This window comes from Phacochoerus africanus, chromosome 2 (assembly GCF_016906955.1).
Source record: "Phacochoerus africanus isolate WHEZ1 chromosome 2, ROS_Pafr_v1, whole genome shotgun sequence".
In the NCBI taxonomy this organism is placed as follows: Eukaryota; Metazoa; Chordata; class Mammalia; order Artiodactyla; family Suidae; genus Phacochoerus; species Phacochoerus africanus.
Window position 1 is genome coordinate 230,936,479 of NC_062545.1, and position 24,498 is coordinate 230,960,976.

General features: G+C 41.4%; 1 protein-coding gene across 2 annotated transcripts in view; it reads left to right on the forward strand.

Annotated features, from left to right (window-relative positions):
- The window catches only part of PCSK5 (proprotein convertase subtilisin/kexin type 5), a 457,211-nt gene that overhangs the window by 37,362 nt on the left and 395,351 nt on the right, over window positions 1-24,498 (forward strand). For both annotated transcript variants that reach the window (XM_047767789.1, XM_047767787.1), the window contains exon 2: window positions 6,088-6,192. In XM_047767789.1, the coding sequence (XP_047623745.1) occupies window positions 6,088-6,192 (105 nt within the window). The remainder of the gene's footprint in view (window positions 1-6,087; window positions 6,193-24,498) is intronic.

Below are 24,498 nucleotides of genomic sequence, written 5' to 3' on the forward strand. Positions count from 1 at the left end.
TTAACCCACAGAGCCAAAAGAGAACTCCAAACTTTAATCTATCTGCTATTGATCTTATACTTCATCTACTGTTCTAGTTCTTGATTTCTTTATAGCATGTCCCAGTGTTTGTTATGTATTATTCCTTGTTTTAGCCCTTGTTGCTATTGCATAACATGCAAACACAGTCATCTTTTGTGGTACATTACCCCGGAGGAGCTAGATGGAATGCCTACTTATAGATAATATTACTGCTGTGTTTTCATACACTGCCTTTCTTTTGAGTAACTCCCAATATGTTATGACATTTTTCTTCTTAATGTTTCTTAAATGCTCTCAGCATATGCCATGCTGTTGACAGAATATAAGACACAATTCTTACCACTTAGAGACATTCATATTAATAGATGAGAGACATAAAGATGCTTTAAAATATATTTAAATATATATTAAAATATTTATATATATAAATATGTAAATATTATAAACATATATAAAATTCTGAGAGATGACAGATTATATTATTTGGATGAGGGAGAATAATTGAACTGATGCACACTGCTCCTTAGCTATTGTCTTGCCCAAAAATAAAGTATAGGGAAATCTCAGCCTATAGCCTTCAGAATCATAACCCTGGCAGAGTTAGTACTGAGGTGAAGGTTGAATTAAAACTTTTTTTTTTTTTTTTTTTTGCTGAAATTCACCTTCATTTAATAACTTTGCGATTCTCACACTAGAGATCTTGAACAACATATAACTCTAATGTATGTGATTTTAGCAATTTAAGAATTCTTATTTTCACATCATGCATTCAGCAGTCTTTTTTTCCCCTGGGAACTTGCTATGTGTCAAGTCATGTACCAGGAGCTAAAAACGAAGTGGTAGGCAAACAGATTGGTGTCTGCCTCATTGGAACTTATAGGAACTTATGGGCACCCAGACGTTAAACAAATGATTGTACTCATCAGAATATAGCTAGAGGTATATATATATATATATATATATATATATATATATATATAGTGATCTAATAAGGAAGCCAACCTGGTCTGAGAATTTTGCAGACTTCCTACTGGAGGTGAGACCAGAAGGGTGAGGAATAGGAAGCCAGGTGGGGCGGGGGGGTGTGGCCATAGGGGAGGGTGCTGAAGGGAGAGGGAACAGAAGCGTGATGGTCCAGGAACTGAAGGAAGGCCAGTCCATGCTGAAGCTCAAAAAATTGGAGCAGGTGTGACTTGCGGTGGGGTGAGAGAGGAAGGCTGCACTGGGTCACGCAGGCCCTGCAGGTCAGAGGAGGATAATGGTCTTTATCCAATGAGTTAGGTAAAGCATGTGGAACAATTCCTGGCACAGCGTAAGTGTTGATATTATTATTATTATTTACTTTTAAAACTCAATTATTAAATAATATGACGTATTACTTATTTTAAGAGCAAAGAGAAGCTGCTTGAGGATTTCAGGCAGGGGACTGACTAATGACATAGCCAAATGTCCATTTTATAACCTTATTCTGGCTACTGTATAGAAAATAGACTTGAGAAGGGAGGTTGGTGCAAATGGCTATAAGAAGCCCAAAAGCCAGTATACTCATTTAACAGGATGTTGCAACAGACACTGTGGGTCATCAGTAGCCTGTGGCTCAGTGGTGCCCATGGACCATGACCCAAGAGGTACACATCTTTGAGGATCTCTAAATTGCATAAGAGTGTGTAAATACAAAGCTCTTTTTTCAGAAGTTCTGATATACCCAGTTTGGACTTGTTCAGGGGAGCCAATGACTGAATCCATTGCTTGATCTACCTTGGGAGGCATTCTGTATTGACTATTAAATAGCTCAGAGAATCAATCTGGAGGCCCACCTTTCAGAAAGGGCCCCCAAAGCCACCACACAGAATGGGCCACCACTGGAGCTGCTGCTTCTGCCTCAAGTAAGAAGCTGATGAAGCTACCCTATGTTGCCCCTGTTACTCTTCTAAAATCTCTTGCCAACTAACAAATCAGGATATATAAATGAAGGCCCAGAAAGCTAGCCACCATGTACTAAAACCTTTGCCACAGCTATCACTAAACACGTCAATGAACATGCCTCAGTGGCGTTAAAGGCTGTGGTCTGCCTTTAATTGGTAGGACCTTAATCACATTCAGAACCCTCGCTGCGTAGAGTTTAGCTTCTTGGCTCTGCAGCATGGGAAGGCTCACTAGGAGGATGTTGGAATGTGTCTGTGAGCCCATGCATGAGATGTACCATCAGGTGTTGCTAAATTCACCCCAGTGCTAGACATTCAACAAAGATGTACATTTTAGCGCCTCACAATACCAGCTGTGTACATTTGGGTACTATCAGTGCCTTAGTAGCGTCTCTTGTTGAATGGAGTAAAGCTATTTCTCTTAAAGGCCTTGGGGAGTTATATGAAGTTAAATAGCAATATGCAGAAGAGCAGCAAGATGCTTGTCACATGGCAGGCCTTCATTAGTTAAGGCACCAGCCAATCGATGAACACCATTCCATACCCTATAGAGGAAACAGAAGCCCTGAGAGATGGAGGTTAATTTTACTGCCAAAGAGAGTTAATGGCCTGAATAGATGTGGCCAAAGCCCCATGGAAATGGGGAGGCATATTTGGTCCTGGAAAAGGAGGTAGGATTTGTGTGTGTGCCATTTCACTTATTTGTTTGTGTTATTTTTATTTTTAATTAGTTTAATTAAAAAATAATGCATCCATGTAAATAATGAAAAGAAACCTCTCTTTCAGTTTCTTGAATTTCCTTCCTGAAATATTTTGTGAATGTAAACATACATGTAATCTACATTCTTTTCTCCTACAAAAATTGGGCCTTTGTATATGCCTATTTTGTACCTGTTTTTACTTATTTATTTACCCACTGCCTTGGAGATGAATCCATTTCAGTCCATATAGAATCAGTCACCTGTTGATGGCAGCTATTGGTTTGCATTCCTTGGCTTCTACAAAGTTTGCTCTGACATCCATTCTTGCACATGTGACTTTATCTGTAGAATCAATTTTTGGAAGTGGAACGTCTAGGTTAAAGGTTAAGTACTGTGTTCAATTTTGTTAATGTTACCAAATGGTCCCCACTTGCCTCATGGCATGCGTTTTACCCATCCTGTGCAAGCTACCTTTGTGCATACATCCTGGTCAACAGTATGTCATCAACCCTTTGGATTTTTCCAATGAAAATAGAAAGTGAAGAGGTGATACCAGGGTAGACCAAGAGGAATCCTGACCTACAAAGAGGTGAGGGATTATCTAGAGGATAGGAGGTGAGAGAAGATAGAATTTAAATTTAAAAGGGAAACTTATTACCTTCTGCCACTTGCAATATGGTGGGCAGTGACTTGACCTTGCAGTGTACCTATTACTACATTCAATCCTTATAACCAGACTAATGAGCACTATTATCCTCCATTTGACTCTGACACCCAATCTCTGTCCACGGTGCCTCCTTGTGTCCTTATTTCACAGTTGAGGGAACCAAGGCCCAAAGAGGTTTAAGTGCTATTTTCAAGATCTCAGAGCAAGGACAAGGGTCAGGACAAGGGTTCCATGTTCCAGCTCTGTATACACTGCATTAGGACAGGATTCTGGTCTGTACCATCAAAGACACAAAGGATTCATCCTCCGTGTGAGTTGAATAGATGAGTTGAATTCAGTCATTTCCTGTAGTTGAAGAGCTTCCATAAGAGTTGAGTGGACATGATCATAAACACACTGGTGTTTTTCACATTGATGATAAGTTCTTGGTAAAGTTCATCCTCAGAGATACTCTGTTCCTTTCCACAAGAACTACGGTATTTACCCAAGGAGCATTCTTGACAAAAGCCACAGGAGATGAAAGCCATAAGCTTCATGGGATTTTCAGATTTTCTGATAAAGGATTACACAGTGCCTCCTTAATTCTACCTTTAGTCCTCTGAAATTTTAAAATCAGTCTGTAAATCCCTCCATGAAACACTCGTGGAGACCGGGGCTGGCACCTGTGTCCTTTTCCTCATTGTTTTCTACTGCTTCAGAGTTCAGAATCCCTGAGCTTAGAGGTTTCAGCTGGGATTTCCTCCTTTCCCACTTGTTTTCAGAAGCCGGGATCTCTTTTGTTTATATCTGCACAGTTTCCACTTGACTCAGAAAATGAGAGACTTTAAACTCCCAATTTTAATGAAGATAAAAAACATTTAGTTAGAGCACAAAGTCCCAGTGAGGAGATGACTCTTACATGACATGGAAATTAGGTTAGGTTGATCATCCGTACTGGAAAGGTAAGATGATGATTGAGAAGGTGATGAAAAGATGGGAATAAGAAGTCTTTTATCTGAAAAAATTAAGGTAGGTCAGTTATTTATTTTTTTTAATTAAGCAGGTCTACTTTTAAATTGTCCCGATTGGGGGAGTTCCCATCGTGGCTCAGTGGTTAGCAAACCCGTCTAGCATCCATGAGGATGCAGGTTGGATCCCTGGCCTCACTCAGTGGGTTAAGGATCCAGTATTGCCATGAGCTGTGGTGTAGGTCACAGACTCAGATCCCGAGTTGCTGTGACTGTGGCCACAGACTCGGATCCCGAGTTGCTGTGACTGTGGCGTAGGCCAGCGGCTATGGTTCCCATTTGACCCCCAGCCTGGGAACCTCCATATGCCATGGATGTGGCCCTAAAAGACAAATAAATAAATAAATTGTCTCGATTGGAAAATATTCTGACTGTGGTCATTCTTTTAGGGCAGAGCATTGGTTTGTGGCCAGCGGCTACAGTTGTGATTAGACCCCTAGCCTGGGAACCTCCATGTGCCGCGGATGTGGCCCTAAAAGACACATACATACATACATACCTACATAAATTGTCCCGATTGGAAAATATGCTGACAGTGGTTGTTCTTTTAGGGCAGAGCAATGGTATTCTGAAGAAATAGCCCGTAAATGTATTTGCCTAATGCAAGTCAAGTGTTAAAGAATGGAATTTGAGGAATTCCTGTTGTGGCTCAGTGTGTTAAGAACCTGATTAGCATCCTTGAGGATATGAGTTTGATCTCTGTCCTTGCTCAGTGGCTTAAGGATCCATTGTTGCCACAAGCTGCAATGTAGGTCATAGATGCAACACGGATCTAGCGTTGCTGTGGCATAGACCAGCAGCTGCAGTTCAGATTCAACCCCTAGCCTGGGAACTTACATATATGCCTCAGGTGCAGCCACAAAAAGAGGGGTGGGGGGAAATTGGAATATGAGGGCGGGAGTGACCTTAGATGAGACTCAAGTTTTCCTGCCTTGGCTCATTATATGGTTTAATTTCCATTATGTTGTCCACGTTTTATAATCTTTTGGAAGAATGTGATTGTTTAGGAGTGTGTTAGTTTTCCTAAAGTGGACTGGGATTTATTTTTATAGCTATCCTAAACAGACCTGTTTTCAACAAATGAAAGGGATATATAAATAAGAAGACTCATTTGTTAAAGAAATGGTTAAGATAAAGTCAGTTGAGCTATTTTCACACAGGCGCTTAACTGATAGGATGTGTGATTTTTGTTTTGTTTTAGAAATTGCCATTCTGCTTTTAGTTTTGCAATAAATGAATTGGGGCTGTGTATTTATACTGTCAACTGAAGTCAGGAAACAAACTAAGTAGTGTTTTCTTTGCAAATGATCAACTGCTTAAGACTTGTTGCAAATTAATGATATAAATAATCTAACAAGGTCTTTCATTGTACATTTCCCTGAGCAAACAAAATGCAATGTGTTTTTATAACCAGAGAGCTATTTGATTTTTTTTTTTCTTTTCCACATTTGGATATAGATTGATATAGAATTACTTAAAATGCTGCATATAAATTAAACATTATAAGGGAGATATGAAGAGGCTAAGCGGCCCCATTATAATCTTTAGTTCCGCAGTCACTGCCTCAAGGACACTCCGTTTCATATCACGTGTCCTTCTTTTGAAAAGTGATCACCAAGGTTCAAGTAACGTTTAAGCATGGCAGGCAACTGCATAATTTATGAACCTTTTGTTGTTTTGTTTTGTGTTCTTTAATGAAATAACAGGAAAGCAGGAGGTATTTCATACATTAACCCGCTTTTATTCTTTCCTTCCTATCTTTGCAGATCGGGGCCCTGAAGGACTACTACCACTTCTATCACAGCAGGACGATTAAAAGGTCAGTTCTCTCAAGCAGAGGAACCCACAGTTTCATTTCAATGGAACCAAAGGTAAGAAGAACCAAGAGACAGAGCTTCTGCATTTTTCATGGGTAACCTCACACTGGGAACTGGTGACCAGTGACTGGCGTGAAGGCTTACATTTCAAGAGCTGTCATGCTATCCTTTGGCCCAGTGTCTTTGCTTCCTCTTAAGACAAAAATGGGCAATGGCTTTTTTTTTTTTAATTGAAATGCCATTTTTATTCCACTTTTACAAGAGCCAAGGGGTCTCAGAAGTAGGAGTTGTCATGGAGAAATGGAAGGGGTGTGGTGGGAGAGAGGGGCAGATAGGGGTCGACTCAGAGCTCTTGAAGTGTTAAGGAGACCATACCATCTACCTATTTGCACACAGATCTCAGGTTCTGTTTGAGTTCTTTAGAGGCGTCTCTTCCAGAACCCTTAGTTCAGGCCCCAGGTTACCATGAATCCTTGCAATTTCAGTCAGCCTTACTAGAGCCATGCCATTGGTAGCCTAAGGACTGTGTCTGAGACAGGAGGCATTCTGAGCACAGAAGGCATAGAAGCGGGCTGCTCCTCTTGGGGGCTCCTCAGGGATCTTACACACTGTCTAGACCCCAGTCCTTTTGGGTTGTACGGAAAACATGCACTTGGGAGAACCTAGCAGGAACTATGACATGTCCAAGTGCTCCCAATCCATTTTGGAGAGGCGGAACAGCTTTGAAATGGGAGACAGAAAGCCAGAGGGTTCTGCGCCAGACTCATAACTGGCAATGAAAACTCTGAGGATCGGTTAACTTTCTGTTGTCATTAAATTCAAGGAGGGGATTGACTTTGACAGAGAGATGCTTGGCCTTCCAGATGTGGCAGGTAAAGAGGAAGAGAGGACAGCTGAGCCAACCTGTCCCTGCTCCTCTGAGCTCGCTCTTTATTATTTCCTGACGAGGAAGGTTTTTTTTCCCCCTCATTATGATTTGGGTTTATTTTATGAGTTCATTTTCAAATAAATTGGTCAACAAGTCTCTACCAGTGAGCATAGCAATCTCACCTAGAGATTCCTAGAAAATTATATTCCTTATTAAAGCAAAAAAGGTCCCTATTTGAATTCATATGCAAATCAGGTTTGCAACTTAGAGGCCTGCCCTCTGTTACTTCGTGCCACAGTTTGCCTTGTTTAATTTTTTTTCTGGAATATTATCACACGGTGTTCATAATTGTGAAACCTTATCTTGGTGGTTAGAAAAAGCATGTTTGTCACAGGGCCCAACTTTCTGTGGTTTTAGGAACATCCCCTAATACTGAACACTTGGGCAGCCTGTGGATTATGCATATATTTTTCCCTTCATCTCTATTCAGAATTAAGTGGTGCTGGAAAAGCAGTCTGTTAGGACATTCTTGAATTAGTGAAGACTTGGAAGCAAAGTCACGTTTTTCATCTGCTAACTTTTTTGACACTTTTCGAACTTTGGTCATTTAAATGATTGTAATTTCAGACCTCTTGTGCATAGTCAATGTGAATTTGAATAATTGGCTTGGGAGATAAGAACAGAACCAGATATGGAGCTATTTCAATCCCTGATGTTATCAGATAGCTCATGCTAGACCCAACCTTGGATGCTGAGAGGCATAGAACCTGGCATGTATGTCCTTCCCCACTCAGCCCAGACGAACAGGGCTGGTTCAGGCCACCCCAGGGCACATGCTCAATTCCTCTTCCTCCTCAGTATAAAGACGATCCCAGCATAGGACATGCTTTGCTCCTCACTCTGATGCTGCCTGCTCCTCATTCTTGCCCAGGTGTTTGCCTACCTTTGCATATGGAGTGGCCCCAGACTGGGGATTGCCCACACTTTCTTTCAGATCTTTCTTAAATTTCAATCATTCCTTCTCTTGGGCATTTCTTGAGCATCTAGTGTCTGCTCTGGAGACTTGGGGCTCACTGCAATCTCCCACAGTAGCTTCTGGGAAGCCCAAGACCTTACAATGCTTCTGAGGGTTGGGGAAGGAGGAGCAAAAGAGACAGGGGTCTATTATATTCTTCTTTCTCCAGCTCCTTCCTTGAAAAGCTCAAACCCACTTAGGTTAATTTTCCTTTTCAATCTAAAAAATTTATTTTCAGAGAAGTGGCAAGAGCTTTACGAAGAATCCCTATATTCACTTCCCAGATTGTTTACATTTTACATTTTATCACACTTGATCATTTTTCTCTCTCTTCTGTTTATATACATGCACACAGAGGTATGTATATAAGTTTTGCTTTGAAAATTTAACTCTAAATACTTCACTGTGTATTTACTAAAACCAAGAACATTCTGTTACATAAGACAGAAGTACAATGGTCGACATTTTGTTAAAAGCTAGATATTAACATTGATCCATTTATTTAATCTATAGATTTTATTGAACTATTGCCAGTTGTCACTTTTCTGGGTCAGGAGCACATTGGTTGTCATGTTTCCCAAGTCCTCTTTGGTATACTCTGTCATACTTCCATTTGTCCTTTTCTTTCCTTTCTTTTCTTTCTTCCCTCCCCTCCCCTCCTCTCCCCTCTCCTTTCCTTTCCTTCCCTTTTCTTGGGTGATCTAGAACTTTTTTATGGTGTTCTGGCAAGTTATTTTGTATAATCTTTCTCAAGTTGGGTTGGCTTGTTTCTTCATGATAAGACTCATGTTTGGCAAGAACACCAGAGAAGTGCTGTGTGTCAGATTGGCAGGGGCCCGTGACCTTGATTTGTTTCATACTGATGGGGTTTTTTAAAATTAATTAATTAATTAATTAATTTATTTTTTTGTCTTTTTGCCATTTCTTGGGCCACTCCTTCGGCATATGGAGGTTCCCAGGCTAGGGGTCCAATCGGAGCTGTAGCTGCTGGCCTACGCCAGAGCCACAGCAACGCAGGATCTGAGCCGTGTCTGCGACCCACTGAGCAAGGGCAGGGATCGAACCCTCAACCTCATGGTTCCTAGTTGGATTTGTTAACCACTGTGCCATGATGGGAACTCCATACTGATGGTTTTAACTTTGGTCACCTGGTGAAGGTGGTGTCCGCCAGGTTTCTTTATTTTAAAATATGATCTTCCCCTATCTAATTAATATTGAGCCTATATAAATTTCCACGGTCTTACTTTATACCTTTCACTCCCAGCACTCCTCATGTAGGTGTGAATTGCTTTCTTAAGCAGCTCTTCTTTAATTTGGGGTGCATATATCATTGGTGACGTGTGGCAGAGTGACGGCAACCTTTGTGATTTGGGGAATGGGACCATGTGAAATGTCTCAATGGAAAACATCGATGATACATGTAGTTTTTTTTAGATACCTCCCCACCCCACCCCCAGAGCGTGTGGAAGTTCCCAGGCCAGGGGTCAAACCTGAGCATAGGAATGACAGTGTCAAGTCCTTAACTACTAGGCCACCAGGAAACCCTGAGTATAGTTATTTTTGTTCATCATCTTCTCTAGAAATGGAAACCACACTGGGTAAATTGCAAGGATTACACACATTCAACAGATCCTGGATTTTACTGTAAATTGTATGGCTCCTTTCTTCTGCTTCTGTTTTTACTTAGAGGGTTCTAAAGAAGGAAACGCAAAAGTAGCAACATTGTAAGAACAGCCCTCTTAGTGCTAAGAAAATGCTGTGGTCAGTTAGGGCCCATGAGCCTAGAGAACAGGAATAGCCTGGGTTCCCATATGTTAACAGTATGTTATGTTTAGCTTTTTCAATGACAGGGCTCCGCAGACTTCTAAGATAGCATCACTATGGAATAATAACACAGTTTGGCAGAAAGTGTTGGTACAGTAAGACAGCAGTCGGAAGGGTGAGTCTTACAATGTTCTTGACTCACCAACTTTGCTCCAAAAGACCTAGGCTAAATTTGAGAAATAGCAGTCTTGAGTTCACATTCTCAGAAGCCTCTCATTGATCTGTTGAGAAATCTTTGCCAGTCCTGTGGCATTTTGGTCAAGGAGGACATTATCTATAGGAGCTGTTTGGAATAAACATTCTTTATAGCTCTTTAGCTGCCCAGGCAGACATGGGCGGGGGTGGAGGAGATACTTTTCTTTGATTCTTCTCCTCCTTACACAGAACAGAAATATCAGAATGTTAAATTTCTCTTTAGAGTAGGCTTAAAAACAAACAAACCCATAAACCATCATTGAGTTAGGCCCCATGTCCTATCCATGTGTAGTTACTATATCAGCACTTCTTCCTCTGCCCACTAGATTTTAGCCTTTCAATCTCTTATCTTTTCCAGTTCTTTTTCAGTCTTCAAATATATTTAAAGATGTGTTTTAATCCAAATCTGGGATAAAATTGCCTTCTGCTCTGGGCTCAGGGATGAGCAACTCTCCTGTCTTGTTTTCCCCTAAAGTTCATCTGTTAACCTACCTCGTCACATGGGTGTATATGGATATGCATCTCAAGTGTGGAAAAATTACTGATATAGTATGATTTATTGCAGAATTGTCAGGTTCCTCTGCTTAGTGCGATCTCTCTCTCGGTCCTTGCCTACACATAACAAGGATTTGGAGGTGCAGGCTGGGAAGTGCTGTGGCGGTGCTGGGATAGAGCCCCTATGGTCTTTCCTCTCAGGGATGGAGGCAGGTGATCTCCCCAGGCAGGCGTGATCAGCTCAGGACTGGAGCAGTTCTGGGTCAAAGGGAGTTTCCTCTTGAACCGACACAAGAGTGCAACAGCTCTGACTGGGCTCCTTTAATGAGCTGTTCAGTTCTGTCATCCTGAGCGAGAAACGCTCCTGCTGGTTGCCTCAAAGGTTGCAATCTTGATCTCTTGATCCGGAATTAAGAGTTAGGTAGCAGTGTACAGCAAGTTTTATTTAGGACCTCAGAGAGAGCAGGCCTCCTTGGGGTAGGGACTGGCCCTGGCTGCACCTGGTCAGTCCTTATATTCCTGTATCACAGACCTGTTTGGGGACTCCTATTCTCTTGCCTCAGGCCCACTGATTTCCTGTCCCAACTCCACTGCTTTGTTTTGTTCTCCCTGGGGGGAGCAGTTTGGATTCTGGGCTAGCATGCCTTATTTGCATGGGGCAAAGGTCATAGGGAGGTGAAGAGCATTTCTCTGGTATCTGCTTGTGTCTTCATTGTTTGATGATCACAGGCATCCCATTTTTGATAATTGATAAATAGTCTGTTTTGAATCACCCAGGTCCAAGACACTATCTTATCCTACCTAACAGAATCATAGGCTGCTTAGAATTAGACGTCTCGGAAGTTCCTGCTGTGATGCAGTGGGTTAAGAATTTGACTGCAGTGGCTCAGGTTACTGTGGAGGTGCATGTTCAAACCCTGGCCCTGTACAGTGGGTTAAAGGATCCTAGCATTGCTGCAGTTGCAACTTGGATTCAGTCCTTGGCCAGAGAACTTATATATGCTGTGGGTGTGGTCGTTAAAAAAAAAGTAGACATCTCTTTCCTATCTAATGCTAGTACACCCTCCATCATACTCCTAATAGGATTATTCTCAGATCTTTTAAGCATGCCCAATGACAGAGAATTCAAAACTAGACAAGGCAAACATTTCTGTAATTAAAGAGATTTAACATGTTGAGCTAAAATCTGCTTGCTTATAACTTCTACCTATTGAATCTACTTTTATCTTCCAGATAAGGATATTAAAAGATAGCAGCTCTTTAATTATTTGAAGCCCCTTGCTTAGTCTCCTAGAGCAGCCGCTGTACACATGGCTGAGCATTAAGTTCAAGGCTTTAGCTCACAGAGATCTGCCCATTTGTTACATTTACACATAAGCCATTTCCTCTAAAGAGAATTTGAGAGCATTGTACAATTCAGGCATTGTACAATGACAGTCAAAGGGGGGGTGTAGGAAAAGGACAGGAAGGTAGAAATGATATGATGAGAGGCAGGTATGATTAGATGAACTCAGACCTGTGAAAGATGGAATTCTCTAGTGGCTCAGTGGATTAAAGATTGTGAGTTGCCACTCCTGTGGCTCAGGTCACTGCCGTGGCACATGTCCAGTCCCTGGCCCTGGAACATCTGCCTGCCTCAGGTGCAGCTGACACCCCCCCAAAAAAAATCCCCAAACCCAAACAAACCAACCAACCAAAAACTGGAAAGTGAGTTCAAGTTCCTTACTAATCCTGGTAACTGTCATGTCATGTTCAGGATTTGATTTTCAGATGATTGGTGGTTTTCTTTTTGCCTCAGGATGGAGAGGTGTAAGGAAGGGTACAGGAGTACTTCCCTGTTCATAGTGGTTCCTGAAAAGCTGTACGAATCTTTGTCTTATCAGTCAAACCCCTCTCTCCATGGATTCACTTTATACACTTTCTCTGTACTGCTGATTGGTATATAAGTGATCCATGGAGTTAGCTAGCACATTAGTTAACTCCTTTTCTTAACTCTGAGACATACTATTTGAAAGTTGTTTGCATATGCCTGATCTGCCTCTGGAGGGAAAGAAATCTTATTTAGTTAGAAATCGATGCTCAGAAGTATCTTGAGGTCCGTCTTGCCTGGCTGCCTTGCATGAACCATAGCCATGCCTTTTCACTGATAAGATTCCTTGTGTTCTAATGCAACTTCAAAATTCTTTCCACCCCGAGTACAACTGCTCCACTTCCTCTCACCCCACCCGCCCTCATTCCAGCTGGTGCTCCTGTGGACTGTTTTCTCTGGCAGGTTAATTTTCCTTTTCTTTTTTCTTTTCTTTTGGTCTTTTTAGGACCACACCTGAGGCATATGGAAGTTCCCAGGCAAGGGGCTGAGTCAGAGCTGCAGCTGTTGGCCTACACTGCAGCCACAGCAACGCATCATCTGAGCCATGTTTGCGACCTACACTGCAGCTCACGGAAATGCCAGGTCCTGAACCCACTGAATGAGGCCCACATTCTCATGAATCCTAGTCGAGGGTTTGTTATTGCTGAGCCACAATGGAAACTCCATCTGGCAAGTTAATAGTCTGCTCTTTAGTTTTGAAATGTGATGGTAACTTCATGGTTTGGCTTTTCTGTGAAGTGCATTTTTTATAATATAACATTCCTGGGCTTGTGCTCAGTGGCCCCGTAGGGAGGTCCCAGGCATGTCGAGGTAGACTAGGGGGCGTGTTCCCTGGGGCAGGTACTCAAGGCTCTATGTTCTCAGCATGTGTTGTAACCTGTAACAATCTTTGTTGCCCATGAGCCTCTCAGCATCTCACCGGTGAATGAGAGGAGTTACCACATATCTTGAAAATACACTTAGTGCTTCTGGAAGCAGCATGGACTTAGGTCCGATGATGAGCACTGAGGACTTGGATGTGTGGTGGTCAGGATGCACATGGCAGGGGGGAGGCTCTCTTCCCAGGCTACGTTCTTTATCCACTTTTCACCAGTTATGAAATGCAATCACTATAGCAAATTTAGAGATGCCTTTTGATAGCATATCTGTGTCTTTGAAAACCCCAGTAGAATGCATCTGTGCCTGGGAGAAGCATTGCAGCCATAAGTCTGTGACCTGTGGTATATTAATCATGGCAGGATGGCTAGGAATGTAGGAGAGATGGGGGAGTATGTGGGTGCAGATGGGTGCACCAAGTTAGCCACCCTCCCTTCTTTTCTGTCTTGCTTTCAGGTCTCCCAGATGTCTGATGGTCAGAAACCACAGAGTCAGGTTGTACATTGCTGGGTTATCTGATGGGAAGGTTTGGGTCATGACCCAAATCCCTCATAGACCAGAGTGGAGAGGTTGCCAAATCTTTATTAGAGTACACTTGGCAACACTTCCTTTTGAAAGGTTATAAACTCTCACCCCCAGAGTGGAGTGTAGAGAACAAGAATGAGTAAGATGGGCCAGAGAGAAAATAACTGGGCCTAGGACAGAGTGGAGAGCCCTCGCTGTGTGTCAGGGAGCAGCCGTTACCTGCTACATGCTGCGTTGCATTGTCAAGCTGGCCTGGGGAGGACAGTTCAGGAGAACCAGCCGAGTCTGGATTTGTACAAAATGTTTGCTGGTTTTATTTTATTTATTTATTGTTTTTAAATTAAATTTTTTTTTTTTTTTTTTTTTGCTTTTTAGGGGCACACCCTCGGCACATGGAGGTTCCCAGGCTAGGGGTCGAATCAGAGCTACAGCTGCTGACCTACACCACAGCCACAGCAACGCCAGTTCTGAGCTGCATCTGCAGCCTATACCACAGCTCACGGCAACATGGGATCCTTAACCCACTGAGCAAGGCCAGGGATCGAACTGCAATCTCATGGTTCCTAGTTGGGTTTGTTTCCGCTGCTTCACAATGGGAACTCACATTTCCTGATTTTTTTAAAATGTTGGCCAGTAATTAGAGAGTTTAAACATATTGGTGTAGGCCAAAGAAAATGTGTAAGAGGGGCATCCCAGTTTGTGACCCCTGAGATAGGCTGTGTAGGGAGGAAGAGGGGGAAGGCATAAAAGGCGGGTGTCAGCGCCTTCATAACTTGGCCTTGATCTTATCCTCACCTGAACACCGGTTTCAGTGTGTCGATCACGCTCTGCTGAGTGGCTCAAGTATGATTGTTCTCTGGGGCTTAGTCTCCACACTGAAATCTTTTAGGCATAAATATTAGGCTCAAGTTCTGAAGCAGAGGCTACTGCTGGCGAAGACAGGTTACCCTACCTTCTCTACTCCTCCTCCTCTACTTCTAACTCCTCTTGTGTTTTGCCCAGTTTTCCACTGACACCAAGTACTGCATTGAAACCATCTCACCAGGAAATAAGCCTGGAAACAGGATAAGTCAAAGAAAAGGACAAAGAACAAATAAAGTGACCATGTAAAATTAGGAAGAGGGGTTAGATAGGGTGGTGGGGAGGGTTGGATTATAGATGGATTGTGTATAAATCACTTGAGCCACTTGGAGGAAAGGTACATATTTAAAATCCTTGGGAGTTCCCGTCGTGGCTCAGCAGAAACGAACCCAAGTAGTAACCATGAGGATGTGGGTGTGATCTCTGGCCTCTCTCAGTGGGTTAAGGAGCTGGCTTTTCCATGAGCTGTGGTGTAGGTTGCATACGTGGCTTGGATCTGGCATTGCTGTGGCTTTGGTGTAGGCCAGCAGCTGTAGCTTCCAGGATGAAACTCAGTAGGGGCCAGAGCCCTATACATCTTATTAACTGTGCTATTCCCTTGACCTGGAATAATATCTGGCATATAAAGACCATTAATAGTAGAATGAATAAATTATACGTAAAAATTAATTTATACAGGAAAATAAATGATGTGGGAAATAATAAATCTAAGGGTTATAATTTTCTATTAATACCCTTAGAACTCAAATCATTTTATGGTGACATACACAGTACTGTCTCATTTTAGTGCAGACATGGGGACAGCCAGTTGGAGAGACATTGTTTCATAAAATGAAAGAGGCATTGAACTGACTTGGGATATTTGGATTCTGGTCTCAACTTTGCTAGTAGCTCAAGTTGCTATTAGCATGTCACTCCTCACTGGGGTTCTTTCACTTGTAAAATCATGGAGCAAGCAAGCTATTTTCTGATGTTTATTCCGATCCATTAATTACCATCTTGAACCAATATCATTTGTGATTTTACTGTTGGTCCACTTTGCACATCAAATGTGCCTTTGCATATTCTCTTTCCTAATGTCTTTCCAAACTTCCTCCTTCCATTTTTCCCCCCCAATACTTAGGATATTTCTTAGCATATTCAGGTCTCCCCCTTGACCCTGATTTACCTGAAAGTAAATTTTGGGATTCGACTTGAGATTAACCCTGTTAGTGTTGAGACTGATTGAGACTTTACCTACTCAGCAATGTACATGATAAATGAGGAACAAGTAACATTGCTACTTTGTTTTCACAGTACATGTCTCTTACTGATACTAGAGTATGATAATGTGAACAGTAATTATTATTACTGATGTTCATGAATTCCAAAAGAAGGCAGTTCTGAATAGCAAAACATACTTAATATTAAGTTCCTCTAAGGGATTACTTTATGTGGCTTTTTTTGAGAAATGGAATACCTTCTAAAATGACAACAACAATAGAGCACATTTTAAAAAGCTTGCCATAGACTTTAGAAATATATTGGGAGGGTGGTAAGGGATGGTAGGTAGGAGGTGGGAAGAAGAGGCCAAAAATAAAATCAGATTGAATCAAGGTTGGACGCAATTAATGAAAATTGTTGGTGGAATGTAGATCCCTCTGTAATCCTTTGGCAAAGCTAAGCAAGCATTTACATGGTTGAGTTCTCAAACTTATGCTGTGATTCCAACAACAAAAAAAAAAGGCAAAAGGCAATCAGGTGAGGAATAGGACTGTGTCTTAGCAAATATACGAGGCCTCAGCTCAAGGACACCCTTTGCTCTAAACAGAATGTTCCAATAATGTCCCTCAAGATGTATACAAGCTTTTCAGACTTACTCTTTAGATCAATGGGAAGCGCCTTCTGAAACCCATCTGTGCAAGGAGATAAAATGACAACGATGGAGACCTCTTGGAAGCTTGGCAAAAAATGGGGTCATTCCTTACGGCAGGGAAAACTGAAGTCTGCCAAGAATGAGGTCGAATCAGAGAGTTTTGCAGAGTTTAACCACTCATCCATTGGCTTTCTCCATGGATAATACTGAGAGGTTATCGTGTACAAGATACTAGGCTAGACACCAGAAATAAAACTAAAAAAGCAGACCCTGTCATTTTCCTCATGGAGCTTACCAGTTAGAAAACCTGAAGTCTAGGCCTGATGCCAAAAAGCCCAGATTTTAGCATCAGTTTCTACCCCAAATGCAGTTCTGACAACACTGGAAAGCTAAGACTTTTGAAGACATTGATTAATATAGTTTTAAAAATTTTTTACTAACATATCTCAAGTTTTCCCTTGTTATCGAGGGCTGCCAGATAAAAGAATACATCCTTAATACAAGCATATCCCGTGTATTGTGTGGGCCGTATTTCTATTAAAATAAGTTATGTGGAGTTCCCTTCGTGGCACAGCAGAATCAAATCTGACTAGGAACCATGATGTTGCAGGTTTGATTTCTGGCCTTGCTCCATGGGTTAAGGATCTGACGTTGCCGTGTGATGTGGTGTAGGTCGCAGACACAGCTTGGATCCTGCATTGCTGTGGCTGTGGTGTAGGCCGGCAGCTGTAGCTCTAGTTGGACCCCTAGGCTGGGAATCTCCATATGCCATGGGTGTGGCCCTAAAAAGCAAAAAAAAAAAAAAAAAAAAGGTTAAAGTAAGTTACATGGTTTTTATCTGAAATGCAAAAATAACTGAGTGTTTTGTGTTATTATTTGGTATGTCTGGCAACCCAAATTTATACCAAAATCATTTTGAGATTAAAATTAGGAAAAAATAGATGCTGTAAAGATGGACTAAAATCCCAGTCTCCTGTGACCACCATATACATCAGATTTCCCATGTTCTGTGTCATTAAGTGTTCCTTGAAAACATTATCTACCATCATTATATATGAACCTTCTTGGAATAACTACCATATGTTTTACCATATATGTATCTTGGGACATTTAGATCAGTTCCCTAGCTTATAATAGTATCTGCAATCCAGTTAGTAAAGTCCTCTCACACCCATTCACAATGATGCCTTCTGTGGTAGAAAGGCAATCTCTTTTAGCCCCTTTTAAAACATTTCACAAACTGATCTTGATTCCAAGAGACAAAGCCAGTTTTCTCTGAGGCTGAGCTCTGATACCTGACAAACCTCATGTATGTGCGTGTGTGCGTGTGTCGTGTGTCGTGTGTATTTGTGTGTGTGTCTGTGTGTGTGTGTGTGTGTGTTGGGGTGAAGGTCACCGTGGCTAACCTGGAAGCTGTCACAAGTGCATCTGAAATGAAAGCATCTATTCACCATCCTTCCAATCAGCTGTCAGCTTTCAGATTGTATGATGATAGGCAAAGCAGTATAATTCGCAGATTTGTAGATTTTGGAAATTTTATTTATTTACTTATTTATTTATTTATTTATTTTGTCTTTTTGCTATTTCTTTGGGCCGCTCCCACGGCATATGGAGGTTCTCAGGCTAGGGGTCGAATCGGAGCTGTAGCCACCGGCCTATGCCAGAGACACAGCAACGCGGGATCCGAGCCGCTTCTGCAACCTACACCACAGCTCACGGCAACGCCGGATCGTTAACCCACTGAGCAAGGGCAGGGACCGAACCCGCAACCTCATGGTTCCTAGTCGGATTCGTTAACCACTGCGCCACAACGGGAACTCCAGATTTTGGAAATTTTAAAGCAGGGTAGTAGCAATGTCCCTTCTTCGCAGGAGCAAGTTCCAACTCCAGAAACGTAAGTTCTAACCAGTAGTTGTTATTAACCAATAGGGACAGGGTTGGAAATGCAGCCTGGCACAGAACCGAAGACTGCTGAATTAATCACCCAGAGAGGGCAGATGTTCCCCCGTTTGGTCTTACATGAAGATAGCAAGATGGATCACCTGTACAGAGAGGTGGCCTTTTCCAGTGCCAGGACTCTCCAGCTCTGACCTTGGGAAGCACTGGGATTATATCACTGGGAATAAAAATTTAGAGAGTTTTCTCCTATGGACCAGTTCCAGTGTCTTGCGTATGAGTTCATACAGTGGCAGGGAATTAGGAAACCATTCTGTAAGGGTGAGTTTTCTGTTATCATCAGTAATACGTAGAGCCCATGTTCAGCCTTGTATGTCTAATTCAAGTTTATAGTTGAGCAAACCCTGTGAAATAACAGGTGCAGCTCTCTGCATTTGTGGCATAATTTATAAACTTTGAATCTGGATACTATGCTACATGACTAGGAAGGATATTCATTGGAAAAATAATACCACACAGCTTTTTAAGAACTAATGGGATATGTTTTCATTAAGTCCTTTAAAATCCCCATTGTATTATGTATATATTTTAAGCCTTTAGAATTGATTTTACCATCTTTACAATTTTCAATCGTATAGCAAAATTAAAGAATTTAATGTAAACTCTGCTATGCATAGCATCTAGAGTCCAAATTTACAAACTTTTTCTTATCACATATCTATGTACCTGTTCATCTTTATTCATCCATGAGTACATCTACTTTACATATATCTACATCTGTCCATCTTTTTTTTTTTTTGTCTTTTTGGCACATGGAGGTTCCCAGGCTAAGATCCAATAAGAGCCGTAGCTGCTAGCCTACGCCATAGCCACAGTAATGCGGGATTCGAGTCACGTCTGCAACCTACACCACAGCTCACAGCAACTCTGGATCCTTAACCCACTGAGTGAGGCCAGGGATCAAAGCCATGTCTTCATGGATACTATTCGGGTTTGTTAACTGCTAAAAGATGGAAACTCCCATAAATTAATTTCAAAGAACTGATTTTTAAAAATTAAGGTCTAATTTACAGAGTAAAATTTGTCCTTTATAGTATATACTCTTTTCAGTTTTGAGAAATGTGTAGAGTTGTGTAACCAGCACCACCATCAAGATATTGATTGATCTCATTACCACCAGAAGTTCTCCTGGGCTCATTATAGGCATTCCTTTCCCCTACCCCCCAGCTTCTGGCAACCACTGGTCCTGTCCTTTGGTTCTGTTTCTGTGGTTTTGCCTTTTCTAGAATATAATATGAATGGAATAATATAGCATATAGCCTTTGAGTCCAGATTCTTTTACTCGGTAAAATGCATTTGAGATTTCATGCATGAGGTTGTGTTCTTCAAGGGTTTGTTTCTTTGTATTGCTGAGTACTCTTCTATTGTACAGCTTGGCCCACAGTTAATCCACTCATTTGGTCAGAGGATGTTTGGATTATATCAGGTTTTGGTGATTATGAGTAAAGCTGCTATAAACCGAATGGAAGATGTTTAGGTCTGCTATGAGGCAGATTTGCACTACCCAGGTTTTGGTGTTTATTTGTAAATTCCCAATTCACTCTCAGACATGGGACAAATAAAATGCACAATCAGGGGTAGCTACAAGTGTGAGTTATATGATCCAGATGAGACTTGTCTAGTTATTTCACTCCTTTGAAATTTTCAGCTTATAAATCCAGGATGTCAGTATGCCTTACATTACATGTATTTTGACTTTGGCAACCTGAAAAAATTACTGTTTGAGTTTCATATTTGAAAATATTCTGTCTCGTGGGTGAATTTTTTTTTTCAAGTGTGTTTGTCGGTTTTCTTTCCTCAGCAGGTCAAACACTGTGATTTTCCAGTTTCATCTCAGAATCAAATATGTATAATCCACCCTGATGCTCTGAGTGCCAAAGGCAAAGGTTTGATGGTGAATAAGCAAGAAAAGTGAGATTGCAGGAGAAGGATATGGGAGAGGAGAGGGCTCTAAGAACTGGTAACAACAAGCAATAAATATTTCATTGGGTTGCTACGTGGCAGTGGTTACACCAGGTCAAGTTGCTTAACAGTAAGTCTGCTTGATGCAGGGTTTAGTGAGCTGAGACACTGATGAGAGGCTGGATTTCACCATAGGATTGAGCTTTTATTTTGCTCAGAGATCCAGTGCCAAATGTGAGAAGCTTCTGCCAGGTGCCTACTGGGATGAAACCTGCTTGTCTCTTCTTGCTTCTTGCATTTTCTGTGAAAGCAAAAACAATTTGGAAGTTTTATTTACATGCATGCATGTGTGTGTGTGTGTGTGTGCGCGCGCGCACGCGCTCGCACGCATATGTACATGCATATGCATTTTTTTAGTTGGAAATGGCAAAACAAAGTGCTTGCCTTACTCATTTACTCAGTATTCAATAGGCATGTATTGCATCTATCAAATCCTCATACTTTAGAAACTAAGTCAGAATAATGACCTAAAGAAAAAAGATTGCTGTTTGATTTTGTCATTACTATAAAAATTAAAAGTAGAGATGACTTTTGACTTAGGAGCCTCAGTGAAGTCCTATGGAGATGATACATAAGCTTACCCCCTCCTCTGGCTAAGAATTGAGTGTTATAGAAAACTTTGAATTTGACATTGCCTTGTCTGGTGCTAAACTGCTAAACTTCAAATAGGAATAAAAAGACACTACAGGCCATCTAAGTAGGTTAATAAATGGTAATTGTGTGGCTAAAAGGTACAGGGAAACAGAAAACCAAGTGATTTTGCAACACATTTGGAATCTTGTTTCTAGAAACAGGCATAGTCTTCCCCCCCCCCCCCACCCCGCCTCCCATGTACAGTTTGTACATGGTTTCTGAGACTATCATCAGGGAAGCATTTTTCTTTATAGGTACATTATTGTTTGGATTAGGTTCATCAGTCACTTTAACACTCAAGGAATATCCACAATCTGTCTTTGTGTTTCTAGCCCTTGGGGCTGCTTATGAATTTACAAGCACATGAGTTGGTTAATGAACCTCCTGGGAGGGAGGGGCAGCTCATCCTTGGCTGTCTCCCACCCCCACTTCTCCTGTTAGAGGAAGCTGATGGAGCACCAGGAAAACACTGTGGTACTTTATCCTTATTATAACGATAGCTCTGTTACAAAGTTATTGAGTTACAGTGCCTTGGCTTCTTTCAAGATCAAATTTACTCATAATTGCAGCTGTTACAATGGCAATTTGTTGCACTTAGCATGCTTGGCTCTCCGGAAAGTCACTATTAAGGAGAGTGAAGTGGGAGTTTGGCTGCCTGGATCAAGTGGATTTAGACCTAAGGAAAACCAAAGGGAAATAAATACATGCGTACCCTGTGGAAGCCTCCAACCACCAGACCAAGCCAACAGATGGGGAGCATGACCTGAAAAGCTGCCCTACTCTTTCATTCTAGGTCTTGCTCAACAGGAGACCAGGTCTGAACAGCACTTGCCAGGGAGAAAGGAAAATTATTAGAAAACATGCTAAGACTTTTCTTAATAGCTATTGCCTACACATCTCTGAAATGCTGTGTGTTTGCACATTCTATCTGAACTATGAAACATCTTTTCTTTAATACACATCTCCCTCAAAAAATGTTTTGGAAATGTTTTAAGTTTGACACTAAATATTGGCTGTATCCTAATGGAAACCTTCATTTTATGCTTATAGTCACTCAAAATAGATAATTTGAAAGAAAACCTAGCATTTATCAAGCCCCGACTGTATGCTGAAGCACAGTGCCGTGCAAAATTCATTGTCACTTGATGCTCTTGACAAACTCTGAAAGAAGGCATGCTGCTTTCCAGGAGAAAGACCAGAAAGGTTAGATGTTTTTGCCAAAGCACATGCTGTTTTCACTCCACCTTGCTTACTCTAGTATTTGACAAAGATAAAAAGCAGGACGGTAAAAAGAAGCAAGTGAGAAAGATTAGCATGATTTAGGCTGAGAGGCTAGGCAGGCTGAAATATCAGCTTCCCTCCTCCTACTCATCAAATCCCCTCTCACCAACACACGTAAAGTCATTTTTAATGATTTAAGTAATTTTAAATAGCTTAAAATCCTTAAACTTGAGTTTTAAACTGTAGCTTCTAATTAATTCAATTATAACATACCCAATTGGAGCCAGTATACTAACTACTGTTCTATCTAAAAATGAGGAAAAAAAATCATCATAAATACTGATTGCATGCTTATTATGTGTCAGTCCCTATTATAGGCAATTTATATATGCTATTTCAGTGTTCCTCAACCTTCCCCCCCTTGTTATTATCCTCCTGAAAAGGAAAAAAAAAAAAAAAACTCCATTAATTTGAATTTGAATTAAATGGAAATTCTCCACAACAAGAAACATTAAGTAGTAAGGGTTAAGACTTTGTCAGGCAGGGTTGAGCTCTAGAGCACCACAAACCATGCTAATGTCTAAGATTTTTCACCCTCCATAGTATTCTTGTTGAGAATACATTTAACGTTTTATATTTACTAATTCAAATCATTTAATGCTCTTGACAACCCTAATAGGAGGACTGGGATTAGTCTACCCATTTTGCAGATGAGAAAACAAAGACCCGGAGAGGTTAAGTAATTTGCTCAAGGCCAAGTTAGCAAATAGCTACAGTTTCCAGGCTGTACCCTCTTAATCACTATACTCTATTGTCCCTAATTTACCAGTGGTTGCCTTTTTGCAAATACATCTTAAATCTCAAACAGTAACCTTGCTAGCAATATGGTCTATTCCAGCCTGTCTGAATCCGTCCTGTTTGTTACTTAATGGTTAACACACATCTGAATGCTGGCCTTGGCATACTTTGTAGTTCTCAGTGTGAGCCCTTTATTTTGTACTCTGTCTCAACCTTTTACTCTATTATCTATTTTAATCCTTTTCATAACCCATGGGTTGAGTAGGTGTTATTAACCTCATTTTACAGAGACGTCTGGGAGGAGCTGCGAGATTGGGAAACTTGCCCAGGGCCACAGGGCTGGTAAACTACTGACCTGGGCAAGCAGTTCAGCTGGTTGTATTCCAAAGCCCGTGCTCCTCCTCGGTCACTCCCCAGATAATCTCCCATGGCAGCATAAACTCTGGGTGAGCTTTCAACATCTCATCACACATGTGAAAATAACTTTAATCATTTAAATGTTTCTTTGAAATAATTCCAGATTCATGGACCAAACAGAGTGAGTCCAACATACCTTCTGCAAAGCCTAAGAGATGAATAGAAAGATATGCACAGAACTTAAGGTATAAACTAATTAGAAATATTGAAGTGATGACTGGAAGGCACTGCTGCTGAAGATCAATTAGCAAGGAAGATAAAATATCTTGGAACTTGGGCAGGATTACAAAATAGATGCAGTTTTCTCTTGGTGGCTTGCCTCTCATGAAGTCTTCTCTCCTGTATCTTTACATCTTTTTGTTCTCCACATCCTCAATATCCTCTTCCTCGGCAATTCTCAGACTGACCCCCTAAAGCCTTCATTCAGAACAAGTTCTAAAAAATCCATAAGAGCTTAAAGTATTAGGATTTGCGATTTTGCAGAAATTGAAGCATAGGGGATAAAATGTCAAGGATGATAGTTTCGACTCAGAGTGGGGAAACCTATAGGAGGGTCTTCCCAAGCTCCTGGCCTCCTCCCCAGATGCTCTTGTCTATACTCAGCCAGAGACCATCCTCTCAAGTTCTAAATCAAATTGGGTGTTGGTTGCTTGGAATTTCCCATATATCCACCTTTTCCAAGATGTGAGCTCTGTGCTAAATGAAGCCCACCTTCTCCTGCTTCTTGTGTCTTGTTATGAAATGGATTCTTGCTCAGTCCTGGGGGAAGGCTAGGGACTGAGTGATGCGTGAGATGGTTTCTGCAATTGGCTCCTCCCGGTGACCGTTTGGGTGGTCTTGCCTGCCTTAGTTTCTCCATCTGTTTTGGGTGGAAAGGACTGTAACATTTTTGGAGATCACAGAATGGAATGTGCTGTGTAAACACCCGGCAGTGTTGTTATAATAAATAGCAAATTAATGACTCTAGCTTCCACTTCCTACACTTGAGG